Source organism: Sorghum bicolor, chromosome 4 (assembly GCF_000003195.3).
Source record: "Sorghum bicolor cultivar BTx623 chromosome 4, Sorghum_bicolor_NCBIv3, whole genome shotgun sequence".
Classification (NCBI taxonomy): Eukaryota; Viridiplantae; Streptophyta; class Magnoliopsida; order Poales; family Poaceae; genus Sorghum; species Sorghum bicolor.
In genome coordinates, this window is record NC_012873.2 from 4399140 (window position 1) to 4420609 (window position 21470).

Here is a 21470-nt window from a genome sequence, read left to right on the forward strand (position 1 = left end):
ACGTTAAAGTTTACCAAAGGCAATCAAATGGAGCCTAAGATCCTGTCCCGTTTATTGCGGGTTGTGGCTGGTCAAATCTTTTTATCGCGAGGAATATAGGCTTGTTTGCTTCGATGACTGAGGCCTTGTTTAGTTCCAAATTTTTTTAGTAAAATGCGCATATTGCACTTTTGTTTGTATTTGATAAATATTATCTAATTATATACTAAGTTCTAAAGATTCGTCTTGTAAATTACAAATTCCAGGTAAATTGTATAATTAGATTTTTTAATTTATATTTAATACTATATGTATGTGACGCAAGATTTGATGTGATGAAAAATCTGGAAAATTTTACAATTTTTTTTAAACTAAACAAGGCCAAGTGAGAGCTCGCCTAGCCAAGGCAAGCGTTCTCGTCTCTCGAGCATTAGATGTTGAAAATTTACCATCACACGTTTTTTTTTTCTTTCTTCTCCGCTCGGCCCGCAATCCCCCACGCGCGACCTCTCCTCCGCTCGGCGATATTGGCCTCCTCCGCTGTTGCCGGCCGTCCTCTCCCCCGCCGCCTCCGCCGTGCCGCGGGGCACGGACCCGCCTCCACCGTCTAGATCTCGCGCCGCCCTCCGCCCCGGTGGCTGTTGGTCACACTCCGCCTCTCCCGCTGCCGGACGAGCTCGCCGTGGAACGGAGAGGTCGCCGCCGGCGACAGGAGGAGCCACGCGATGGCCAGCGAATCCTGCTCTTCCTCCTCGCCCCATCCGTGCTAATTTCTACTGCTGGTGAGCAACCCCCTAAACTAATTTATTGGGTGCCGTTCATTTCGCTTTGGTATTGTACTATTTGTCTGTTCCGGACTCGAGTATGAATCTTTCTGCAATAGCCCATCCAATTGGTGTCAGCACATCCTCAATTGATGGTATTTGCCACTCCAGTTAGTTATGGCCGCCCGGTTCAGTGCGACACAAGTGCTCAAATGGGTCCTGTGATCCATGGGATTCTGTGTGACCTGTGCAGAATCCATGCTAGCTCATATAAGTTCATTTATGAGCTCCTGTGCATACTAATATCCATTAGTAAATGCAGTGTGGGGAAAAAAATGCTCCTTTCTGTCGTACCTTTTTTTTTTCTTAGAAATGAAATTTTAATATCAGGGATGGAAATCAATAACAGCTAAAAGATTGATTTTTTTTTATTTTCCTCTGTATTTGCAGCCTCTTGTATCGAGCATGTACTGAATTGCTCATGGAGAAATGTCAACAAGTATGCCGATATTAGTGCTTGAAAGATCCCAACTTGCCAACACTGGTCGGAGTTGATTTGTGAAGTTATCAATTGAAGTGTGTTTGGTTATTGGTTCCATTAAATTGCAGCATAGCTTTCTCTTCATCTGAAATTTTTTGAAGATAAATGATTATCATGCACCATGGGTGTTGGTAATGACATACTCTACATGGTTGTGCTAAAAGCATGAGAATAGTTTGAACAATTGGTCCGATGAACATTCTACTTGAGCTTAAGCATCTCAAGCTCTTTAGCATGCCCGCAAGGCCTGTCATCTGTAAAGGCCTTTTGATAGTGATTGTCCTCATTTTGTTGAGAGCAATTGTGTCTCCGTTTCTTGCTATAGATTCATCTGAGAAGAAAGAATTTTACGAGTCAACAGCCCCTGACTTGCTTCCTAGAATTAGACGAGACAAGTTTCTTGAGGTCCCACAGATCATATGGGGGTTGAACAATCAAAAGATTGCATTTGCCAGAGCATGCTTGACTGCAAGATTCCTGAACAGATCCCTTCTCATGCCAAGCTTGAGTGCTTCTCTCTTCTACAAAGAGGTTGACTTGTTGCAGCCTATCAATTTTGACAAGGTGTTCGACTTTAACAAGTTCAATGCGCGTTGCCATGGCTTTGTAAGGTTAGCTCAGTATTCAGAAGTTTCAAATCGAACCGAGCCTTTCAAACTCCAAAAGGGGACTGGTAGAAGATGGACGGCAGACAGAGATTTGGATCAACTGCAGCAATTGATAGGGAGCAATGCGGATGACTCTGAAGTCATTGAAATTATTGGGAAAAATCCATTTCTGTGGCCTGACCACTGGCCAGTCAAAGACTATGCCAAAATCTTCGATTGCCTTGTCTTAGTTCCTGAGATAGAAACCGAAGTGGTTAAGGTCATATCCAAGATTAGAGAGGCAGGCCAAAGAGCAAGGCATGAAGCTGGGAGTTCTCATAGTAAGCTGAGGAGAGATGGCTCAACGAATCCGCCTGTACCTTATGTTGCTGTTCACATGAGAATAGAAAAAGATTGGATGATACATTGCAAGAAGTGGGAGCAGCGGTCCAAGTCACATGAAATCTGCAGTAGTAAAGAAGAGATCATTCATAAGGTCTCACAGATCACTGATCTACGTCGGCCGCTTGTTGTTTATCTTGCGGTAGCTGACAGCCTTCTTGAAGATGATTCAATAACCAGTGGGTGGAGAGTGGGTATGGTTGCTTATGAGAAGAAGAAACTTGGAGTTACTGACATCTATGATCGGCAGCCATATCTTATAAAGTCTGCCATCGACTTTGAGGTGTGCTCGAGAGCAGATGTGTTTGTTGGCAATAGCTTCTCAACATTCTCCAACCTCGTAGTGCTGTCCAGAACAGAAAGGTTATATAACCTAGGAAAGGCGAGCTCATGTGGTGAGAACATTGGGCTTTCGTCGTATGCATACAATGTCATGGGCGATGATGGTGGACCGCAGAGATGGATGACAGATATGTCGGATACAAGCCTGCAAAGGTTAAGTTATGGAACAAATAACGTCTCATGCCACTGACTTTGACTCATAGCACTTGACTGAACATGTTGTATATGTGAGGAAGTCCTTGTCCGATTTCATTTATATCGACAAAGGAAACAAGTATGTGCATCTAATTTGTTGTGCCTCTGTGTTTGAAGCTAGAACCCACATGCCGCACTTGTGAAAGACTGGCCAAGAGTTTTCTGTCGATAGATGTGCTGAAAAGCGTTGACAGCGTTGGGCAGTCTGTAGTTTGTAAAGCTGAATGCTGTGTGATGGCTCGTTTATCTGGGACCTTTTATTTTTATGGTTTCAGAATCAGATCTATACATTCATGTGAAGTGTATTTTTTCACTTGCAGTGTGTGTGTGTGTTTTTTAAGATGGTTTGCTATGTTCTGAGTTTTTTTTTCGGCCGGAATGCAGTAACCTCCTTGCAAAAAGGACCAGATGCTTGCAGTGAGAAGGGTGGGTGGGTGGAAAGGTCATTTGGAGATTTTTGTTGTTTTCTATCCAGAATATGACTAAATTTCTATTCCCCGGTTCAAATGTAGACGCAATGTCATTCTTACCCTATTTAATCCTTTTTGAACTGTGTCTGAAAGTTACAGAATGGCGTGTATTTTACAGACCAGCTAGGCTTTTTCATAAAATATGTTCGGTTGGTCGTAAGATGCTGATTTGTTATGAAAGAAAAAAATATTGTTGGCTGGCTGTAAAATTCTGGTTGATGAGATCTAGAAGAAGTTTTTGACAGAATTGGATGGGACTGAATTGTATCTGTTGTCACTAATTTGGGGCTCAGTAATCACTTTTTGTTAACCTAGTAAAGGAATACATTACTTAAGGGGTACTACTATGGCGACCAATTGTCCTCCTATTCAGATAACTTCATTATCTGTGGATTGGGCTTATAGTAGAAATAATAACGAGTTTAGTAGGGTTTAGTGTTTAACGAACTGTCTCGACATGTAGTGTAATAACGAGTTAAAAGTCTAGCTCGAATCAGCTCATTTCTCAGTTCGAGACACCTCATGAGCCAGTGCACTAAAGCATATACCATGTATCTTACTACAGTACTCCGAAATACTAAGTCATGACTTCTGTAGGATTTAGCAGATATTATAGCATGTTTCTATTTGTATTTTATACAGAACACTTGAGGATTTTGACCACCTGAACTTTGTTGTCTGTCGTACAGTACAAGTGAGAATTTTGCACAAACATCTATGTATTTAGTTATGGTATGTCTTCTCCCTCACAAGTAGTTTAAATCAGAGGTGTTCATGAATATAATGATCACTTAGGATCTTAGCACTTCAAATGAAATGTTCTATTAAGAAGAAATGACACATTTGTAATTTAGATTGCTGCTGATCCGGCACCGCCCACCGTGCCAGGGCCTGGGGACTTCAACTTCTCCATCACTGGGCTGCCTCAGGTGGGCACAACACCAACACCGCACCGCCCACCGAGCCGGGGCCCGTGGAGTCCATAGATTTTTTCATCAATGCAATGTCTGTGCCTCTCGTGACTCCGGTCATCTCTGCTTCGCCGCGTCTGAGGATCACAAGGCGTGGTCCTGATGAAAGGCTAGACGCGGAGCTCATACCGAAGAGGAGTGCACGGCTAGCGGCAAAGAGCAAGTTTCGTGCCTCTAAGCCTGACGCTGAGGCGAGGAAAATCCTCATGAAGAAGCTCGGCGAGGATGTCCCAACTGAGGAGCCTGACCTGGCGGTGTTCGAGGAATTTCAGGTCGCCTTCAAACTACCTCTTGACCCCTCCAGTCGCGAGGGTATGCGCGAGCTGTTTCCAGGACGCCGCGGGAGGCGGCCAGCATCTGTACCCCCGGCGCACCGCGGACGTTCGCCCGCGCCAGTGGCGGTCATTTAGAGGGCGTTTTTCCACAACACTAGTGTCGTGCCAACAAACGCCGTATAGTACTTTTCTGCTCTTTCTAGGTTGTTGTTCCGCTAATATGCTCGCTTGCCACTCGCAAACGAGTGAAAGTAGCAGACCTAACAGCTTTTTGTAACATCAAAACTCCTTTCGTCTTAATAAAACACGGGGGAACCCTGTTCGTGAAAAAAAGATTTGATGGATTGCCACATTTTGGCTCGTGGGTTCCTGGATAGTGCCATTCTTGGCTCATGCTGCTGGGTTTAGCAAGGAAACATTGACGCACAGGGGCCAAGCACTATATAGTCTCTTGACAGACATAACAGAAGGCCTTGCTAGAATTGTAGTCCTTCACCAATGCCTTGGTAGATTCCGCCCCCTTCAGGCTGCATTGAGTTCAATTTGAAGGGCAGGTGGCATTTGGATGTAGCGTTTGGGTGCCTCTTATTCCCATTGGCCAATCTGCTCTCTCATATAAACATCAGCCTGGTTCCATTGTCACCAGGTCCAGTCGTCGGGGTGTCCAGTGTAGAACAATCCATATTGTTATGTGATCTTGAGTCTTGAAAAGGAAATGCCTGAATTTCTGTCATCTAATGGCACACCTTGAACGCCTGTATGGCTTTAGTTGGATGTGCTGTACATGCACCGTTCTTTTCTATACAGTGGGGGATCAGCACCATTCTGAACATTTCATGGGAAGTACTGCATGTACTTTCGGTGCTGTGCACAAGTGATGTATTAGAATGTGAATGGACATTGCCAATCTGGTGATAGCATTTGTGCTGCCCTGAAGCATGCAACTGTTGAAATTTCCTTGTGCTCGTTGAAACAGAATGCTAGCTTACAGTTACAGCACATCTGTGGTATTTGCATGGCATGATCTTTATTTTCGTTAATTTTAGTAGACGGTACTAATGTTTTTTTGGTAACAAAATTGACTTTTTTGTGATAAAATCTTTTCAATTCACTTGGAGCTTGCAGGAGCAAGAGGCCTCTAGGAAAACTGCTGCTGAATTTCCCTTCGTTTTGTGGTCCATACTATACGACTGTCAGGTAGGATTTCCGCCAGTGGGTGGACTGGCTTTGCAACTCCCGGATCAAAGCTGACACAGCCTTTTGAGCCGCTGAGCCGCCAACGCCCCACAGTTGCAGTGCTGGTACCACTCGAGCTTTTGCCAATTGCCGCCGCCACCAGCTGCTGTTCCCGAGATAATGCCTCTCCAATTTGCCTCTTCCCAATCTAACATCAGTGTGCTGGTACCCCGGAATTCAGAAATGCTGTAACTATCAATTTCGAATTTTGGATGGATCAATTCAAACCTCCCAAGTAGGATCCCAGACCATGGTCCACAAAAACGTCAGGAAAGAACAAATCAATTAGGATTGTGAAAACAATCCGAGCACGGGTCGGATGGATCCGATATGATCATCCAATCCGTACATTGTACCTGCCTCTCACGGTTGTAGGGTGGGTAACAGAAACCATAACTCCCCAGCTCGGACCACAGGGGACAGTAGTGGTACTGGCAAAGCATGCGCATGCCCATCAGTCCCCAACCACGCCTGGCAACCCTAATCAAGTCTTGCTAGTACTAACTCTAGGCGCTGTCCAGTGGCGGATCCAGAAATGGATCAAGAGGGAGGCTAAATAGTATAGGCTAATTTTTTTTTTGCTCGCTCAGCCCAATACATTGTTTAGTTCTATTTTTTTTTTTTGCAAAATAGGAATAGTAGAATTTTCATTTGTATTTGACAAATATTGTCCGATCATGGACTAACTAGGCTCAAAAGATTCGTCTCGCAAATTACAGGTAGACTGTGTAATTAGTCATTTCTTTTATCTATATTTAATGCTTCAGGCATGTGCCGCAAGATTCGATGTGATAGGGAATCTGAGAAATTTTGCAAAATATTTTAGGTACTAAACAAGGCATAATAGATATAGCTAAGATTGATAATTCAATATGCACTCAAAGTGTTCAAAGACAAAGATTCATAAAATAAGCATAGAAAAATACTAAATACATGAGGTCTTTTGCTAAAAAAGAAAACCTGTTAAAAAAATTGAGCCCAAGAGGGGGGCTGCAGCCACCCCAGCCCCCCTCGTGCGTCCGCCAATGGCGCTGTCATTTGTCATTTGATGATTAGCAAAAGCTTCATGGGAGATGCTGGCAATGCTGCAGTTGACAACGCAGACCAAGGAAAAAGTCTGCAGCCCTAAAGGCAAACAGCATCCACACATAGCACCTCCACAAAATCGACTTGATATGTGAAGTAATATGTATTGCTGTTGCTGGAATCAACAATTTTGCTCAACAGTAAAATGCAATACAACGAAACACGGCGCGAATGCGATGTAACTGAGGGCAAGAAGAGCACTTGCAATCTGAGAAAGCAGATGGAGCCCATTGATGAAAACAAATTTGCATGTTAGCACAGCAAATTCTTGCAGAGAGAGACCAGGGAGTGGAAAATCAGAGACAGTATGTCATCAGTGTGCAGCTACAAATTGCTGTTCTCATCAACCTAGAAAAAGGACCAGGAACATTACCGCACTAAATTTACTTGCTCCATGGTCAGACGAGCAGCATACATGCATGCCGCCCTCTGAAAAACGATTGAGAGCCCTGGTGCAGAGTGGCACTCAACAGCTCAAGTCAGCAACTCAGCATGCATAGCAGGTTGATTCATGACTCATTTCAATTTTGAAAGCTTTGTTATTCTTGGATCTTTTTTTTTTATCGTAATGTCTTGCTATCTTCATCAGCTGTATTTTCTTAGCAACAAAATGACCAACAAGTGGAAAATCCTTCAGAGATGGTAAACTAATAGACCTACCAACTAAACCAGTGCTTTAAGGTAAGCAGAAAATGATATAGTTCCCTTTTGAGATGAGTGGGTTAGCTTCAACAACTACTACCCTGATATACTATTATACTTTCTAAATTAGTGGCTAATGCTACACCTTTATGTGACACAGTTACATTGTATCTTAGCTTTTCCAGATGTGCCTTTTTGCATAGTCCTAGGCTGACGAAAAACAAATGACTAAGGTACTGACTTAATATTCATTTCCTCAACACTCCATATACTAGAGGTTAAACATAGGACTAGCTCTTTGACTGACTAGATTACGATGCCGCATTTTTTTCCTAATCGCTGAAAACATCTTCAATCATACACATTTGATGCAAGTTTACTAAGTAACAAACCTGCTTTCAGGTTGCTTCACACAAGGATTCAACATGATTAATTATGTACAGCCGGAATTAGATTCGAGTCGACAAAGCTCTATATTTCATCTAACAATAGATGATGATCTCATGTGCAAAACACACCAAAAACAATGTGGAAAAAGGAAAAGAGAAACAAGCAAAACCAAATTACAAGTACCCTTGTTGTCTCATATCACTTGTCACTATGGAACTGAGCAGAAACCTGACCTTGCTTTGGCTCTATTGAAGTTGCCACTCCACACAATCATCAAAGTCGAGACTGCTAGAGCAGTCAAGCAAAGCATTCTGCTGCTGCTCGTACCGGCAGATGTAATTTAGGCCGACAAGCAATTCGCAGATCACTGCCTCTGTCTTCTCCCGATCAGCGAAATACAGCGTCTGCAACAGCAGCACATTCCCCTTCAACACGATCTGCTGCTGCTCAAAGTTCCTCTCTGTCTGCCACCGGATCATGTTGTGAGCCATCGGAGCCAGCCACGCCAGTGTCTTCTCAAGCGTCTCCCGCCAATCGTGCGCGAGGAACGCATCGTAGATCGCCATGCTCTTCACATATGTTTTCAGATTTTTCCTCAATGCCACCTTCAAACTCGATGGCAACATCTGGTACAGGTCGTCTCGTGCCTCCTCACCAACAAGATGTGGGTACCGGAGCAGCTTCTCGATGATGATGACAATGTTTGCATAATGCAGTGCAAGAGCCGAGCCGCCAATTGTGGACGGCGGCGCAAGTGATGTCACCGTGCTCTTGGGACCAAACCGTGCCTTTCTGCCAATCCTGCCACTCTTGGAAGATGGCGTTGTGGTTGTGGATACCCCCTGCTCGCTGCTGAATGGCACAAGCATCCCTGACCTGATTGTGCTAATGCAGCTGGAATCTTCCAAGAATTCATCCTCGAACCCATCCTTCCATGACACTGAGCTACTCAAGCTCAAGCACTCCATGAACATCTTCCTCGGGCTTGCTCCACAACTTGACCGAAAACTCACTGGCCGCGACATATCTTGATCGACTCTGCAAATCGGCCCTGATTTGCCATCGCCGAGATTGCTTTGGACGGGAACTGGACCGGAGAGCTGCCGGCTTTGGTCGCATTGCCCTGACTCCCGGGTCATGGCCAGCAAGTCGAGCCCCAACATGGGGTCGCCGAACACATGCCGGATGCGGTCGTAGATGGCGCAGACGGCGCGCGCGAGCAGGAGCACGGCCTTGTCGTAGGTCCAGTTCCAGAGCGACGAGTCCCTGAGCCGGCGCACGTCGTGGCGGCGCCACCGCGTGCGCTGCTCGAGCGCGCGGCGGGCCTCGTCGGTGGGCAGCTTCCGCGCCGACTGCTCGAGCTCGGTGAGCGCCTCGAGCTCGGCGTAGAGCGCGGCGGTGGCGGCGGCGAGGCGGTCGAGCCTGCGCACGAGCGACGCGGCGTCGGAGTGGGAGGCGACGGCGAACGCGCCCGCGTCGGAGCAGCGGCCGGCGAGGAGGTCGGCGTAGACGTGGTCGAAGCCCATGAGCGCCGGCGCCGCGCACCGGCGGCCGAGGCGCGACGCCACGGCCGCGACGCGGTTGAGCGCGTCCAGCTTCTCGGCGAGCGCGAGCGCGAGGAGGCGCGCGTCGTCGCCGGGCACGAACGCGCGCACGGCGTGGGAGCCGAGGCAGAGCGGGCCCAGCAGGCGCGCCGCCTCCGCGTCGGAGAGCGAGCGGTAGAGGTTGGCCGCGCGCGACATGGCGTTGGCCACCTCGAAGGACAGGATGCCCACCCTGCCGTCACCCGCGGCCGCGGCCGCCGCCTCGGCGCCGCCCTTGGAGCTCGCCGACGTCCGCACCTTCTTGGAGGAGGACGACGACGTCGTCGTCGTCGCCGCCATGGAGAGCACCTTGTGCACCAACGGCTCCGCCACCATGCCTCCGGCCTCGTCGTCGAGCGCTCAGCTCAGAAAAATCCTTTTTGCTTTCGCAGCGAAAGCGAATTCGTGCCTGACTGGGCTGAGCTAGCTGCCCTCGGTCAGCAGCGAAAACCAGACAGCCAAGAAGGGGATTTGAATTGGAACGCTTCGATTTCGTGCCTGACTGGCTAGCTGCCGTCGGTCAGCAGCAGCAAGCGCCAAGCGGGAGGGAAATTAATGGCAGGCCAGAGCAGAGCGCACGCCAGCAGAGATGTCAACGCTCCAAGGCGAGGCAAGGCTGGTACCGGTGGAATGGAAAACCGAGAAAAGAGAGCAGCATTTCTTGGGGAGTGTGGAGGTGTGGTGCGCCAAGAAACCCAAGGTGGAGACTGGAGACTGGAGAGGGAGGAAGAAGAAGGAAGCAAAGGGGGCGAACGAAGCTAGCAGTAGCTACGAGGTGTGAGATTTGGATGTGTGGGGAGGCGACGCCATTGATGCGCCCAACTTCTCGCTGTCGCTGGTGGGCATTAAATCGCCATAAATTGGAGCGGGAGCAAGGCAACAAAAGCAAGCAGCCGCAGCGGGAGGGCGCCCCCGCCCCCGCCCCCTCGGCTCGGCCTGCCTCTGCCTCACTCCACTCGCCAGCCAGGGAAGGGAGGCCGGAGTTGCTAGCGAGCGAGCCATGATGGAGCTGACTGGTGCAGTGGTTGGCTCTGCTTCTGCACGGTTGCACCCAAACCTGGGGCAGGTGGCATTTGCATTTGGGGTGCCTCTTCCATTAGCATTTGCATTTGGGAAGAAATTGTGTTCCGAGGATTCCTTCTCCAATCTCTCTCTAACAATGTACTTACATACTTAGAGCACTCACAATACAAGACTCTATCACAGAGTCCAAGATAATTAATTACATATTATTTATGGTATTTTGCTGATGTGGCAGCATATTTATTGAAGAAAGAAGTAGAAAAAAATAAGACTCCAAGTCTTATTTAGACTCCAAGTCCACATCATTTGAGGTAATAAATAACTTTAGACTCTATGATAGAGTCTGCGTTGTGAATGCCCTTATATATATGCCAATTCCATGGTCTATCCTTTTCAGTTATTACAAACAAAAGTCATGTAATGCAGCACCGAAATAGAAGAATGTAGTCTGAAGCGAGGAGGGAACAGTTAGTTCAGGAAAAGTACTACACGACACAAGAAAGTTTTTTTTTTTTGAATTTTATGTAGGATGACTGATCAGTGATCACTGCAGCAAGGGTTTTTTTTTGAGAATTTTATGTAGGATGACTGATCACTGCAGCCTTAGGATCACCATCATGGGAATTACTGTGTGCACAAGTGATGCATTAGCATGGGTTTGATCACTGCAGCCTTAGGATCGCCAATCTGGTGATTAGCATGGGTTTGTGCTGCCCTCCTTGCTCAGTGGACGGCCTCCTGAAGCATGTAACTGAAATGTGTGCAGTGGAAAGAGTTCAGTATGGTCGAGAGTGGTTGTAAAGCTCAATGTGTGCAGTGTCGTGTGGTCCATTCAACGGCAGCATTTCCAGACACCACATTGCCACAAATCACTCAGGCCAACGCTACAGAAATATATGGAGCAATGCAACTGCCACCGGACTACCGGAGCAGGCAGACTGCCCAAAACTGCACTAGTAAAATACAGAAAAAAATATGGAGAATGCAGCTGCCACCGGAGCAGGCAAACTGCCCAAAACTGCACTAGTAAAATTCAGCACTTCACTGTACAATGATCTTAATAAATGAATTTGATTCCAGGTCAAGTTACAGCTTACAACATTAACGAAAGGCGTAACTAGGCAGGGTTACAGATGCTGCTGGACTACAAGGAGAAGACCAATAGCATATATCAAGAAATCACCGAAGCCTGGCAAGCTAGAACAGCCAATGCTTCTTTTTAGTTTTCCGTGTCGGAAGATCTGAAAGGATAGTGTGGGGTCAGATAAGCTAGTATGCCATAGAAATTTTTGGAATACATACAAGCTATCAAATATCGGCAAGCAACAAGTGAATAAACCCCTCACCTTCAACTGCATACAATGAATTGTAGTGTACTTCACACCAGAAACTTAGCCAAAGCTCTGCAGAAAGGTACCAGTGAATAATGAGACACCAAATCTTCCATTATGATTTACTGAACTTGTGTATGTGCATGTGGATTCCAGAAACTTAACAAAACTATAATAATGAAGGAAAATCACAATACCAAAGCGGTCAGAGTGATGATACATAAACAAAAAGTTCATGGTTCTTGGGGGGTGAAAGTTCATGGTTCTTTGTTTTTTAACGTAATGGCAGGAGCTCTGCTTTTCAATTAAGAAGAATAGAATTGACCTAGTTTATAAGGTAAACCAGGCCTGAAAACCTTGCAGACGGAAAGGTCGTGGTTCTATAAAAGAGGATACAATAGTTGATACATGATATAGACAGGAAATGGAGATGACAGGACAGGATCCAATTCTAACCTCTTGTTGGAGTGGCATCTCTGGGGACTATCTCAACTAGGCATGTGTCTCTAAACGACGTCAACAGACATATTTTAGCAGCAAACTGGTTTAACAGATAAAAACGATTGCTGTTAGCAAATGCATATCATCCCACTGATAATATAACTACTTAGTACTCTATTGAAACAGTTTGAAAGAAATATTCAAATACCTATGATACAAGTCAAGTCTACAAATTTTAAGTTAAAAAAAGACAAGTATACAATTTCTCCCTCCAGCCACAACTCACAACTAAGTGACATGTTGGATATCAAATATATCTGTACTCACAAAATTATATTGTAATATATCTACAAAGTGTAGCAAAAATATAATATCATGATACTGCTTTTAGTGACAAATTTACTCATACCAGGTTTTCAATCTCAACATGTAATAAACAGAAATTGGTGGACCAAATATATATAGTTTGATTAGATGCAACAAAAAACACTACTGATTTTTTAATTGACAGTATAAGCTTAAAAATATCTGGGGAGTTCTATTAAGTACAGCTAGAACTAGAGGTCACAAGATAAATAATGCCAAAACCTGCAGATAAAATGTTTTTACTCATAGCTTGAAAGTGCTATGTACCCTGTCTGCAGCTGCCTGTAAGGTCACATGATCTCCCCATTCCCCGGATCTACAGTGATATATAAAAGAAAGGCATGCATCAGGAAATGAGGAAAAAAAGTTGCAAGACAGAATTAGGCGTCTTGAATTTAATACGGGCTAAAACCTTTTCATTTTCTTCAAGTAAACCTTATATTCCATTGGCACATAACCTTCATAGTGTTTCTTGAATTCCTTCAGCTAAACAGAGAGACAATACTTCAGAACAGTCACATATCAAGAAAAAGTCTAATTAAGATAGCATGATATTTTTCCTATGGAATAAACGAATTCTGTAGGTAAGAGATCTATCATAGAAAGAGAGAGGGAAAGGTGGATATACCTGCTTCACTACCGCCTTCCTCACATGTTTGTGATAATCAGGATTGCGGAATATCTGGTCTGCCAGAGCTCGGAACTGCAACAAGAAAAAAGCACAACATGGAGAAAATGTAAGAGAAAAAACAAAACCACACCTAGTCAATGAACCAAAATGCCATAATCAGATTTGCTCATAACAAGAAGAAGATATAGTAAATTACTAATAGCTAAATAGAAGATAGATTGAGGCAATAGTCTCCCCCCCCCCTCCCTCTCTTCTCTCTCACCAATCCATTTCTATCGGTACAAATGGACGACGAACATAACATAAATCAATTAAGCTACAGAGAAATAGATTATTAATTTAGAGTAATAATAATATATCTAGATGAATTTACTTCATACAAATGAAAAAGCAATTCCATACATGATACAAAAAACTAACCTGGCAATTCCCATCTCCTTCTATTTGGTATTCAGCTAAGCCATAAGTGCCCAATCTGCCACCAAAAAGTTCTGAGGTAAATGAACCTAACAGGAAAACTGAGGATAAAAGCAAGAGCACCATAAAAGCTTTACCTTTCTAATAATGATTCATGATCAATTGTCGCATTATTAAAATCTGGAATTTTCCCATTAACACGCGGAGTGTGCTGCCATCAAGAACATCAGCAACTTGGTACAAGGGCTAGAGTTAAGCTTGCAGCATAGTAATTTGATTTAATAGTGGATGCTGATTATAACATTTTATATCTATGTATAGAAAACTCTAATATAAACATGCAGAAACATATTTATTACTGTTACCAATTAGCTTTATTGAGCGCTACATGGACATGTTCTGTTTCAGGCCAAACAGCTCAATACTATTTTTCTCCAATCAGGAACTATGGTACATCTAGAAGGTAAACTTCAAGGAAGCATAGGTACCAACATTATCAGAGAAACATATTGCACAGCAGTGAGATTGTTACCGGGATCGAATCTAAGTGCGAAAGGCGCCTTCCAAGACTCTTTGCACTGTTTGTTGTGTTTGTTGCTTCAGTTATAAGAGTACCAATGGTCAGTTCCTCCTCACTCTCCTGAGTGCTGCTGCTAATACTTGAGGAAGAGCTCTTGCTAACACATTCCTGGTGTTCAGTCATGATACCTCACAAGGAACATTTGAGGTTGGATGGGTTGACTGTAAGCTGCAAATTGAGAAAGAAAAAACAGTTTGGTGATGCATGTAAATATGGAGGAGAAGGTACCATCTAAATGGAACTGGTGGGTATCAACCAGGAAGCTCATGTTCAAGATATAGCATCAAATGGCTTCTACACTAACAGCATTGATCCATCCAATCTAACCACTACGGCATTCTATTGCTTGTTACTCTCGAATTATTACTGCAGGTCGTGAAAAAAAGTTTACCACTATCCATACTGTTTCAGAGTAAAATATGAAGATTGGCCTCGCAGCTTACGGATTCCTACTGGCCACTAGTCATTTCGTGACCACGGCACATAGATCTCAAGCAACCCACCTGGAGTTCTTTTCATAAGAAAGAATTACATGCGAGCTACTAGCCAGAAAAGACGCGTCATCCCACATCACAATCTAGAAACTTTTTTCAGATCCCAAGCTTACAATTTCTAAACAGCGGACTTTTCTCCAAAGAAACTATAGTCCAAGAAACGGACGGACGCGTGGCGCGGAGGCGCGTCGAGTCACCGAGACGCGCGCGCACGCAGCCGCGCTCGGTCGGACGACGGCACCACCAGGCGCCGCCGCCAGCCCGTGGCGGTGCCCAGCGGTCATCCGCGAGCTGAGCCTGCTCTCCACGTACGGAGACGGAGCTAAACGAACCACGAGAAGCATTCACCAGCGCAAGGGGTGAGCACGAAGGAAAGGGAAAGAGACGCATCCCAGACGCAACAGGAAACAGAGCAGAGCTTCGCGCTGCCGGGACCGGTGGTGGATCCAAGGATCCGGAACAGCGGCCGGGGACGCTCCGGCTGCGGAAGAGCCTAGCGAACTGGCGCTGCCGCGCGGAGGAGAGGAAGAGACTGAGGAGAGACTCACCGGCCGCTCGGATCGGAGGCGGTGGCGGCTGGCGCGCGCGTGGGGGCAGGGGCAAAGGGAGGAGGGAGCCGCTCCAGCTGAGAAGAGAAACCTCCTTCGCTTTCCTTCTCTTCTCTTTTCTTTCGCACCAAAAACTGCTGAAGAAGGGAAAGTTTCCGTGTGCGTGTGGAGATTAACCGAAATGACCCCTGGGGTAATTCTCTTGTAGAGAGTGGGGCCCATAGCACAGGAATTCAGACAAACACAATGCTATTTTGCTTCTTCGGTTCTTCCGGTACCTTTTTACTTTGGCAAAATTTATCGTGTCAAGTGATAGGCTCTTTGCTCGTAGATTCATATTTTTTAATGATTTACTGAGAGACACTTTAATTCTTATAAATTAGTTGGTGGACACCATACGTAACAAAATATTTTTATAAAATAGATATAAAATCATATAATTATCTCAAAACTATAACATAAAATCTTGTAGACTCTATATGATGAAAATCATAAAATATTGTTTTGCACTAAAAATGATTACTTTGCCTCCTTTCATAAATAAATAAAGTTGACCATGGTTGATTTATTCATGTATTTGTAGGACACTAAAAAATTTGGAAAAAAAAAATCATAGAATACGTAGATGTACCAAATCATGACTATGCTAAAAATATCAGCTCAAAATAATAAAATTCATAATGATATATTTAGCATCACTAAATTATAGATTTATCTCCTATCAAGCTTAATTGATATATGAAACTTTATTATTTTGAGCTAATATTTTTAGCATAGTCATGATTTGATGATATACACAATCTATGATTTTTTCAAGATTTTTAGTGTCCTACAGATACATGAACAAATTAACCATGGTTAACTTTGTTTATTTATGAAGAGATGCAAAATGGTCATTTTTAGTGCAAAGCAATATGTGGTTCTTATCATGTAGAGTCTAGAAGATTTTATGGTATAATTTTGGGGCATGTGTGTGCTGAACTGCTGATGGGATTGTTTCAACCTCTGATCAGTGATCCAACGTAATGAGAGCAACAGCTTTGGTTATTTGGTTTTTTTCCCTCTGTTTTCACTCAACTGGGGCACAAACAAATGCTACGTGAATATTTTGTGTTTCAAAATAGTCGGCACGAAACCGCTGTTGAGAAGCTACTCCTACTAGTTTGTTGATTGAGGATGCATAAGATGCACACAACTTAAAATACAGTTTTATACGAAGAAATAAAGCCCTTACCACAAAGTTAGACAAAAAATATTAGACGGAGTGACATGGGACTTATCTTTCATGTTCAAGCTATTTCATACAAAAGAAAAAGACGAATGTTAAATTGGCTATGGGATATCGAAAAATGTGAAATTGGCTGTAGGTACACTGGGCCGTGTCCTACAACAAAGAAACTAATGTCCCACAGCAAAGAGAAAATATTTCAGTGTCCCGTAGCTAATTTTCGCAAAATTGTAGTGTCCCACAGCAAAAATTCCCCAAAAAAATTGCTCTAGCTGTGAAAGCCATAGGTCTCGCGCTTATAATCTCCCCATCGACACAATGCGGTGTGTGTGTGTATCAATATGTATTCCACGCACCGAACAATCATGTAGCAACATAATTGAAAAGGCTATATCAACAAGCTTAAACTATGACAACTTGTCTACTTTTTTTGGGGTCCAAAATCAGAGAAAGTAGTCACAATAACAATTATGACTATGTTGTACGTAGCAAACAAACATGTGCTGTACACTGAGATCTCGTAGTCTCGTCAAATATTCTCTGCAAAATGAGCTATCAGAAGTATAAGAGGATACAAAGCAAGTTAGATGCGAAACTGTGAATATCTGATGTTTTCTTTTCAAACATAGATTTTAGGATGCTTTCGTTGAACCCAACCTTTTGCTGATGTGAAAGCCGAGGCTGTTTTCCGGCGGCATAGAATACACCGTGCAAGCCCCAAAATTACAGAAGTTGCATTCAGTAGCAGAATAACAAAATCTAATCTTCAGAGTTGTATTCACTTGATTTTTCTTTATATTTTCTGTCAGTAATCAGTATATTACAATATGTATTTGTGCAATTGGGATTGCCGAAGCCCGAAGGAACGTTGATAAGTACTATGTTTTACACGCATCAACCAAAGGGACTAAGCATAAAGCATGATTAAATTTTTGCACAGGACAGCTTTTATACACAAAGAGTATGGAGCCAAAAGGTTTCAATAAGGGGGTTGATCAGTCTTCTGTCCTCACGCAGCACAACAATTATGAATGTTGCCTTATGTTGATTAGCTCGATGTCGAAGATAAGTGTACCGAGAGTGGAACCCTCGCCATTTGCGAGACGGGTTGGGTTGAATATAGTAGTAAATAGCCTCTGTCGATCAAAGAACTGCACGGAAACAACAGGTGAAATTAGTACTCTATTATGTCCAGCCAGCAATACCGAATTACATCCTTCAACTACAGATATGAAATGGATATTTTCTTAATCCAAGCACACTCATGCATCTCAAGGGAATATACCAACCACGAAGCCATTTTTAAATAAATTGCGCATGCAACAGAGAGTAATGATTAGGAGTTGGCCAGACTAGAGATACTTCAGTTGATCACCAGCTACTTGATATTAAATCTAGAATACTGAGAACACTGGAATTACGTTAGGAGGAATTGGTTCTTGCGATGTGTTTTGGTATCCCTGTGATGGTGGAATGATCACTCGGCGAAGACCACCGACTCTCATGGACTTCACTGCTGCTTCCATACCAGGTATAACCTGCAAGATCCATATTCTATTATGGCCCCATAATGATTCCACAAACGAACTCCCATGAAAATTTATTATGTTAGATGCTAAGATAATGGGTATGAATAATATTCAGGTAACTCAAAATACAAAGGAAATGAAGAACAGATAGTTTATACTCCTACAGATGCATAGCAGTTGCGATGCTAATATGAAAATAGCCTGCAATAATTATACTTCACGACAGAACAATTGTAACTCCATGTGTCAAAAATCAACTAGGATTGAATGCAAGCATGTTTGAAGAACGTAGGAATACCAATGCTATGCTGTAGTACCAAACTTTCACCAATGAAACTTCAGAGTGGAAGAATACAAAGTTTAGTTAAGATCTTTAGCCAAAACTGCAGTAGTATCAATACCATAGATACAATTAAGTTCTCTGCACGAGTTAATGATATCTGTATCTCACTTTGCCAGACCCAAGGGTGAAGACAAATGGCATGGGATCCCCGGTGTCGTCCTTATGATCATAGGTGGAATCAAAGCGCCATCCTTGCTTCGCTGCTAATCTCCCATAATAGTGAATTGCAACCTATGTAGTTCATACAAGTGTGAGAAAAAAATAAGAGCCTTTCATACACATTTCCCAGAAATAATACAAGCCACAAAATGCCTGCGTGAACAATCCATGTAATCCATGCACTCGCGGCTTCTTAATCGTAAGAAGAAATTGCAGTGAACTTATGCGGATCATCAGTTCAGCATCGACTGATAAGCTAGAGCAATTTCAATGTGTGAAATTGATTAATGATAGACCGAGCAAAAATTATGCTAAAAACGCAATCAGTGTAGAAAGGCGCGTCTTTACCTGGTCGCCGACGACCGGGATCTCTCCTGAACCGTCCCGGAGGTCCAGGGCCTTCACGCCGCCGGAGCCGGGGATCTCGGCGAATCTGGGGGCCGCAGCTGAGGCGGCGGCCGTGCGGAGGATGGAGGCGGTGGCGACCGCGGCGAGGAGTTGCCGTCTAGTGAGGGTTGGAGGTGGTGTTGTGGCTGCAGTTACTGCTTTGGCTTTCCGAGGCGGCGGCACGGCGCCGGCGAACGCCGCGACGGCAGTGGTGACCATCGGTGGCTGTTATTTGCAATCCGCCTCTCTTCTTTTTCCTTTTTATACTACTGTTTTATTAATTTTTACCTTGATTTTCCTTTTCTCCTTTTTATTCCGTTACATTTATATTTTTCTAATTTTATTTCTATGAAAATGTTTTATATTTAGCTACACTTCGAAGACTAAACACTGAAAGTTTTATTTAAATTTAAATAATAAACACACATAAGACATATTGTAGGACCTCAAACACGAACAAATATATGTACATAAAATAAACGATGTTTCTTTAAAAAGTAGACTTAGGGTTTGTTTGGTTTTCCCTTACTAAATTTTAATTTTATGGCTCGTTTCTAGCTAAAATTATTTTAGTTACTCTTGGATGACTTATCGAGCTAAACTATTTTAGCTCCTTTTTAGTCTGTGTGTTTGAAACTTTAGCTACTAAAATGATAAAAATTTAGCTGGCTAAAATTTAGCAAGAGGAATCAAACAGACCCTTAGCCAAGTGAAATTATTTTAGCTACTATTTGGTGACTAGTAGGACTAAACTATTTTAGCTTCTGTTTAGTCATTGTGTTCGGAAGTTTAGCTGCGACTAAAGTTTAGTTCAGCTAAAATTTAGCAAGGGGAACCAAACATGCTCTTAGAGAAAATTACACTGCATATATGAGGTGTTCCTTAATGTTTGACATCCACGCTAGATTTTATAAATAATTTCATTAACATTTTGTAAATTTACTCAACTTTGTGTGTGTTGAAATTGAATAGACATAGATTAACTTTTAAATCCGTGTTACTAAGCCGATTAGTTGTATACATGAATTGTTTTTTTAGCAATCCATCAAGAACACATACAACATACTAAAGGCATGTAAAAAGGCTGAAAAGATGTTCTACTCAGATAAAGACCTCTTTGATCAAACGATTGTGCCTATGTGCTTTGAGCTAATCTCCAAAGTGTCATGAACTTATCCAAATAATATATACTATGGTGAAATAAAAGCTATAAACATAGTTAAGATGATGTCAAGTATAACCTTTAATGGAACCATGGATGATTCTATCGATACAGTTCAACTATTTTTGTTATATTTAGAGCACCTCCCAGAAAGAATATTTTTGTTGTATAGGCTATTTTCGAATTTATACAACAAAAAGTAAGCTCCAACAAATGTGCTATCTAGTTTTGTAAAATAGAAAATTAGCTATCCCTTGATTTTCGGTGGCCATATATAGCCAACCACAGACACTGGCTATCTAATTTTGTAAAATAGCAAGACTGTTGTGGACTTCTTCTTTTTTAAAAAGTTTTCTATTTTACAAAATAGCTAAACAATAAAATTTAGCTACTAATTTTAGCCAAACTCTTAGAGTTGCTTTTATTATATTTAAACTGATCGTGAAATCTTGTTGTTGTAATACCTGACTAATTCAAATGCCTTGGATTTTTAAAATGGATAAGTCAAACTGTAAAACTAACAATTTCGTGAGCTACTTCCTAAAAGCTCCTAATATGGCTAGAGGGGGTGAATAGCCTATTTAAAAAACTACAAACTCACTAGAGTAAGAGGTTAGTAAATAACAAAGCGACGCTTTTTGTCCTAGCTCTAAAGGGATATTTGCAAGCCACCTATTCAACAATTCTAGTTGATATGATCACTAGGCACACAAGAGCTATGTCACTACTTACAATAGAGAGCTATCTAAAATTTCTATACAAGTAAGTAAGCTACTCTAGTTTGTGGAAATGTAAGAGAGATGGTTTGATCTTTATACCGCCGCGTAGAGGGGATGAACCAATCAATAATATGAAGTCCAATCACCGGCAGAAATCCAATGAACAAACACAATGGAGACAAACAATTTTTCTCCCAAGGTTCACGTGCTTGCCGGCACGCTACATCCCCGTTGTGTCGACCAACACTTGGTGGTTTGGTGGCTAAGAGGTGTAGCACGAACCTCGTCCTCACTCAGAGGCGGAGCCACCTATATGGCGAGGTCGGGCGTCCGCCCTACCTCTCCTCCGAGTCGAGCGAACAGAGAGAGTTCGTCTTCGTCTGTTGTTGCTGTTAGGCCGTCTATTGAACAAGGCCCACGCGGCCACGCCCACCCATCGCACAGCCGAGAGGCTTAGTAGGGCAAGCACCAAGCAGCATCGCTTCCCATCCCGTCGGTCGTCGCTACATCGCTCACCGCCTCCGCGCCGCCATCCGCCTCCGTGCGCGCACCGCGCGGTCGTGCCTGTGCAGGCGTGCGCAGCTGTGCTCCGAGATCCGGCGTCCGGCCGCTGCTCTGTGCCTCGCGCCGTCATCCGCGCGCCGCCGTC

At 43.5% G+C, this 21470-nt stretch overlaps 4 protein-coding genes across 5 annotated transcripts; 1 reads left to right on the plus strand and 3 right to left on the minus strand.

Moving 5' to 3' along the window:
• On the plus strand, positions 419-3150 carry LOC8077170. The gene is made up of 2 exons (XM_002451567.2): positions 419-761; positions 1194-3150. The coding sequence occupies exon 2, from the start codon at positions 1477-1479 to the stop codon at positions 2803-2805; it is 1329 nt and encodes a 442-aa protein (XP_002451612.1). The 5' UTR covers positions 419-761; positions 1194-1476; the 3' UTR covers positions 2806-3150.
• LOC8077171 lies at positions 7866-10737 on the minus strand. The gene has a single exon (XM_002453315.2). It carries the CDS (start codon positions 9797-9799, stop codon positions 8126-8128), a length of 1674 nt encoding a protein of 557 aa, XP_002453360.1. The 5' UTR covers positions 9800-10737; the 3' UTR covers positions 7866-8125.
• Positions 10799-15456, minus strand: LOC8076110 (OTU domain-containing protein DDB_G0284757). 2 transcript variants are annotated; one of them, XM_021459494.1, is made up of 10 exons: positions 15295-15451; positions 14205-14420; positions 13810-13883; positions 13676-13730; positions 13253-13327; positions 13037-13110; positions 12892-12940; positions 12274-12358; positions 11822-11889; positions 10799-11111 (listed from the first exon to the last, which is right to left on the minus strand). In XM_021459494.1, the coding sequence occupies exons 2-10, from the start codon at positions 14373-14375 to the stop codon at positions 11079-11081; spliced, it is 684 nt and encodes a 227-aa protein (XP_021315169.1). In that variant the 5' UTR covers positions 14376-14420; positions 15295-15451; the 3' UTR covers positions 10799-11078. The 2 variants fall into 2 exon arrangements, with proteins under 2 accessions (XP_021315169.1, XP_002453361.1); XM_002453316.2 differs by lacking the exon at positions 10799-11111 and adding an exon at positions 11463-11727 and having other exon boundaries at positions 11833-11889; positions 15295-15456.
• On the minus strand, positions 17273-19216 carry LOC8076111 (peptidyl-prolyl cis-trans isomerase FKBP17-1, chloroplastic). Its single transcript, XM_002453317.2, has 4 exons — positions 18902-19216; positions 18503-18625; positions 17944-18060; positions 17273-17673 (listed from the first exon to the last, which is right to left on the minus strand). The coding sequence occupies exons 1-4, from the start codon at positions 19157-19159 to the stop codon at positions 17548-17550; spliced, it is 624 nt and encodes a 207-aa protein (XP_002453362.1). The 5' UTR covers positions 19160-19216; the 3' UTR covers positions 17273-17547.